Here is a 5786-nt window from a genome sequence, read left to right on the forward strand (position 1 = left end):
AACTCACTCATGTTTCTACTAAAAATTAACTTGCAGACATTTTACAAAATGTTTAGCCTTTGATACTTTCAGTGCATTAAGAACAAGGCTTGGAGTAATCGATTTGAATGCTTAATAAAAATGTTTCTTTTGCAACATTGATGTGTGTTTCTTGTTAGTATTTTTTTTTTGTATCCTTGAGTTTGTGATTTATTTCTGTATTTTGAGTTTGTGTTTTCATTTTTCTATTATGTTTTTGTTGTGTTTGTATTTTAGTTTTGATTGAGTGCATGTTTTGAAAAGATTAAGTGACATTCGTCCAGGAAGAAAATATTTTCATACGGGACGAAGTGTGTAGTTTGTCAACTGTCGGATTTGAACTGTTTGCGTGCAGTTTTTTTATTTTTATTTTTCACTGCGTCTGTACGATCATTCGGACAAAATTTTGAAACAACAGGACGATTAAATGTCAGTTGAACGGATAAGGTTGTTTTTAATATTATATTCATACATACGAACCTTTTGTTCGTCCGGACGAACGCTTGGCGAATCGATGTGGGGGATGATTTTAACTGTCATTAAAATGATCATAAATTTCTGATCATCCAGGACGAACACTTGTTCATCTGTACGATCGTTTGGTCAAAAGTCTGTACGAAAGGACGCTTCGTAAGTTGTGTGATTACGAAAAGCTATTTCATTTTGGACTCATTCTTTCATCCATATGAATTTTTTTTGTACGGGACTAATATAATTTCGTCAGTACGAACAGTCATATTTCATTAAATTGATTGATCGGCTATGAACCCAACAGTTACACTCACACATCCCTTTCAGAACCCTTTCTTTCTTTAGATCTTAACCATGGCTAGTTCAAGTAAGCGACAAAAGGTTCTAGCCAAGGGTCCAAATAGAAACTCTTCCAATAATTTTCTGTCCAAAACAAATGAGGAATCTTTTCATAGATTTGTCTCGGCTAAGATCACCCCGTATAGAGTTCTTATTCAGGAATAACTAACTTTTCCGGTAACGAACTTGTTTGCTTCAACTCAATTTGGTCTCATCCTCACACTAGTCCACCTCTACAACAAAGAGACCTTTCATTATTTCCTTGCAAACATGCCCTTAAACTCTAACCATTCTGTAATCAAATCCTTTTTTTTAAAGAAGAAAGTTGAAATCACTAAGGCTGACCTAGGAATCTTTTTGAACTTAAGGACTGAGGGAATTAGAGCCCATACCATGACCACTACTGCTGATTTTGATTAGATTGAAATTAATGAAGTGATTAGAAAAATTATATTTAAGGAGCATATGCCTAAAGTGTCATCTCTTGTTCGCAATGCATGTATCATCCAGGATGTTCTTTGAACTTCCATAATTCCTAAAGCTGGTGATAAAGTCAACATTACTCATATTCTTTCAATAGTAACCTATTTGATTATGATTAAGCAACCTATAGATGAAGCCCAACTAATCATTGACTATCTTTATGGACTTCCTGAAATTGGTCATGTCGCCCATAAGAGAAAGAAGAACATTGTCTTAGGATATATTGTTGCCTATATTTTGGAGAAGAAGTATGAATTGGTTCATCCAGTTAAAGATTTTGAAGAACCTCTCTATTATAACGATGGATCTTTTAGGGCAATCTTAAAGATGAACCACGTAAAGCACATGTTATTAGTGACTCAGAGGAGGAACATGAACCTGCACCTGCTTGTAAACCAAATTATCAGGATTTGGTTCAAAAATTTGATCGCTTAAAGTCTCATTTTGATCAAAGATTTGATCAAATTGAAACTCACTTACAGCAGCAGGATGTTAAGTACAATCAGGGCATGGGGTACATGAGAGCGTAGATGAATGATATTAGTTCCAACGTGCTTATGATGAGCAGTTATTTTAACTTCTTCAGTACTGTACCTCCTCCTCCTCCTCCAAATTAGGGTCCATCAGAGTAATTCATGTACTTGGTTATGTTTTTTTTTAGTTGATGTGTTTTGTGATGTAGTAGTTTGTGATGTGTTACATTGTGATGTATTTTGTTTTAGTTATGTGCTTGTTTTATTTGATGTTTTTGTATGTTGAGTTTTATGTGGTATTGATATCATTTCTTAGTTTGTAATATTCATTATAATGATATCAATACAAGTTATCTTATTTTGTTTTAATTTGTTTTTGAAATGTGTGTTAGCCTATATGAAAATCCCTAAACCTTTTTGATCCTACAAGTGCTATAACTTAAACTGCAACTCAAAATTGAATTCATTAGAAAATTTAATTTTTCTAAATTTAAGTTTTGTTTATAACTTGATAAAACTAAGAATGTCAATTTCATGTCTCTTATTAGACAACATTAATATTTAATATTATTATTGCAATTATGATATTTTCTTATTTTATATTTCACTTATCAATAAATATTGATGAACTCAGAAAAATTTGAAAATTTTAATTATTGATTTTGGAAAGATCAAGATTACTCTTGAAAAATGTACAAATGTACAAAAATTAAAAGGAATGCGCAATGGTTCACAATTTGAAAAAGATGCACAAAATAAGCCCACAAGTAAAAAGATGCGCAAAAAATGTGCCACAACTATTGAAAAAGATGCGCAAAGCACCACATGTAATAGTTATTTCTTCCCACAATCTTTTAATCTCTTAATTCAAATTAATCTTCTATACATTTATATTTCGTATTGACATTCGAAATATACAAATTTTATATTCATCATTTTTTGCAATGATTTTCTTTATCTTAGTGTCTAAATTGATTCATATTTTTGATATATTTTTTATTATCAATGTTATATCTCTTCTTAAATTCTATGAACTATTTTTATTTACCCAATGAATTGATTTTATTTGCAATATTTATTTCAATCACTTTTAAGGATCAATTATCAAAGGATTATCATATGACTGCTTACATTTATATTCCTTTTCTTCTTCTCTTTTTGCTGTTGACAAAAAGGGGGGAGAAAATATTGTTTGTATTGTATCTGTGTGTTTGTTTGTATCTTATCTGTGAGCTTGTTTGTATCGTATCTGTGTGATTGTTTGTATCGTATATGTGTGCTTGTTTTATTTTGTATCAAAAAGGAAAAAGATAAAAGATAAAATTGTTGTGAAATGCCACCTTATTTTCATATGTTCATCAATTCAGGTGGAGTTTAGGAGATTCTTAAAATTTAAAATTTATACAAATAATAATTATTTTGTCATCATCAAAAAGGGGGAGATTGTTGAGAGAGTTGCTATTTGCATGTTTTACATTCTTACAACTTGTAAAGTTTTGATGATTCCAAATATTATTATTTTAAAGTTTTGTTTTCTCCTAACACTTTTTAAAAAAATTGTTTTTGCTCTTGTGTGGACTAACATTTCAGGATAATCAAACTCTAGACTAATGAAGACTTCAAATCAAAATTCAGCATGAGATAATTTGTAAAATTGAAGCTTGTACTTTTCATTGTATTGAGTTTGAGAGGTTGTGATTGTAATTAAGTAACTTAGCACACACATACTCGGGGAGATCTTTAAAATTCATACTAATCGTACCGGACGAACCATGTTCGTACTGGATGATCAAGTCAGTTATCCCCTCGGAAGAGCAATGGAACGAACAGGAAGTAAGAAAATTTTTCTAAGTCTTGATCGTCTAGATGAATTTTTCAATTCGTCCAAGGACGAAATGCTCTCTAGAAAATTTTTGTCCAGACGAACTTATATTTGTCCCAGGACAAAATGCTGTCTGAAAAATTTTCATTCAGACGAAACCTATATTTGTGCCAGGATGAAATGCTCTCTGTAAAAATTTCGTCCAGACAAACTCTTATTCATCCTAGGATGAAAATGTTTTATTTTTCCAATTTTGATAACTTCCTGCATATTGTCAAACCGACCTATGGTATAACTGTTCCTCTAGAAAATTTTTGTCCAGACGAACTTATATTTGTCCCAGGACAAAATGCTGTCTGAAAAATTTTCATTCAGACGAAACCTATATTTGTGCCAGGATGAAATGCTCTCTGTAAAAATTTCGTCCAGACAAACTCTTATTCATCCTAGGATGAAAATGTTTTATTTTTCCAATTTTGATAACTTCCTGCAGATTGTCAAACCGACCTATGGTATAACTGTTCATACCGGACAAACTTTGTTCGTACGGGACGATAATCAGGTACGAAGTCAGTTTGTACCAATATATATTGGGTTCGTATGGAACTGATTTAAGTAAGTTCGTCCAGGACTATCCACGATCGTACGGAACGATCCACTATGTACAGACTTGAAAATCAGCAATTTTTGGATGGTTTTTTATGTCTTTCCTATAGAAAGTCCAATTAGAATTACCTCTTAGTCTTTTTGCCTTTTGATCTTTGTGCCAACTGAAGAGAGAGTCAAGGAGTGAGTGTGAGAGAGTGTTTGAAGGAGGATTCTTACTATTAGAGCGTGAAGGATTCACTTGGTACTCAAAGGTAAGAGTCTCTACTTGTGGTTTGTATTTACTTCACTTTTTCTCTCTTCCTTCTAGATTTCTTGTGAGAAGATCTGTCAAGGAGATCTGGTTCTCTGCCGACACTTAGAGAGTGGGAAAGGACGAAGGGTTCTCTGCCCACACTTAGAGAGTGTGAAAGGAAGAAGGGTTCTCTGCCCACACTTGGAGAGTGTGAACAGTCAAAGGGTTCTCTGCCCACACTTGGAGAGTGTGAAAGGATGAAGGGTTCTCTTCCTACACCTAGAGAGTGTAAAAGGATGACAGTTCTCTGCCAACACTGGGAAGAGTGTAAAAGGACGACGGTTCTCTGTCGCACCGGGTAGTGGTGGAAGAGAGTTTTGTAAAGACTTCTCTGCCTTGCTGTGGGTGCAAAAAGAGAGTCACTAGTGGTAATAGTGTAATACTCGGAGGGAAAATCCAGGGAGTGGATGTAGGTTGTGTTTAACCGAACCATTATAAATCTTGTGTCTTTTTATTTTCCACTGCCTTTTAATTTTTACTGTTTTCACTTGTGGTTGAAAAATCTCTTTCTATAAAATTCACAAAAGTTAATTCTTGATTTTAAATTTCAAAAAGAGGGATTAATTTTTAATTACCAATTCACCCCCATCTTGGTTAGCCGCTGTGACATAAGCTTAGGTTTAACAACCTAATTCATATTGAACAAGTTTCAACAATAAGATCATCGGAAGGCTGACATTTTATGTGACCAAACTATCTAAGGTGATTCTCTCTAAGATTATATGCCACTGGACTACTTTAACATTTTCACGTATATACTCGTTTCACATTCTGTCTCTAACTATAAGGCCACTCATCCTCTTGACCATCCTCATCTCTGCAACACGTAACTTAATTCTATGTTTCTCTTGATCATCCTACCCAAATTCACGAGAGTGAAACATTGTGAGAAATTTCCAGAAGAAGTTAAACATGAGATATAAAATCATTTGAATGTCCTTACAATGACAATGAATGAACACACAAAAAAGAAAGAAATCCCCATTGGAACTATTATAGAGATTTGAAACGTCCATGCATGCATGAGCTTCGAACATGGATATTAATGAACACTCTAAACATGTTGAGTGTATGGATGTCAAAATTAGGTTGCGGGTCGAACCCAATTCTAACTCGTTATAGTTTGGCACGATCCGAACCCGACCTATTTTTACAAACAGGTTAGAAATTTCAACCCGAACATGACCCAATGAGTTTTCAGGTTAAATTCAACCCGACATTAAACCATTTCTCAGAAAATGGCTACCTTCACAATGAGCGAGTTCCCTCCCGTCGCCAT

At 33.7% G+C, this 5786-nt stretch overlaps 1 protein-coding gene across 1 annotated transcript in view; it reads right to left on the bottom strand.

Moving 5' to 3' along the window:
* LOC110106661 (chitinase 4-like) overlaps window positions 1-5786 on the bottom strand; it is a 16158-nt gene extending 10372 nt beyond the window's left edge. Inside the window, exon 1 of the mRNA XM_020836614.2 lies at window positions 5754-5786. Coding sequence (XP_020692273.2) covers window positions 5754-5786 — 33 coding nt within the window. The remainder of the gene's footprint in view (window positions 1-5753) is intronic.

The sequence above is a fragment of the Dendrobium catenatum genome, unplaced genomic scaffold, assembly GCF_001605985.2.
Source record: "Dendrobium catenatum unplaced genomic scaffold, ASM160598v2 fragScaff_scaffold_998, whole genome shotgun sequence".
Lineage (NCBI taxonomy): Eukaryota > Viridiplantae > Streptophyta > Magnoliopsida > Asparagales > Orchidaceae > Dendrobium > Dendrobium catenatum.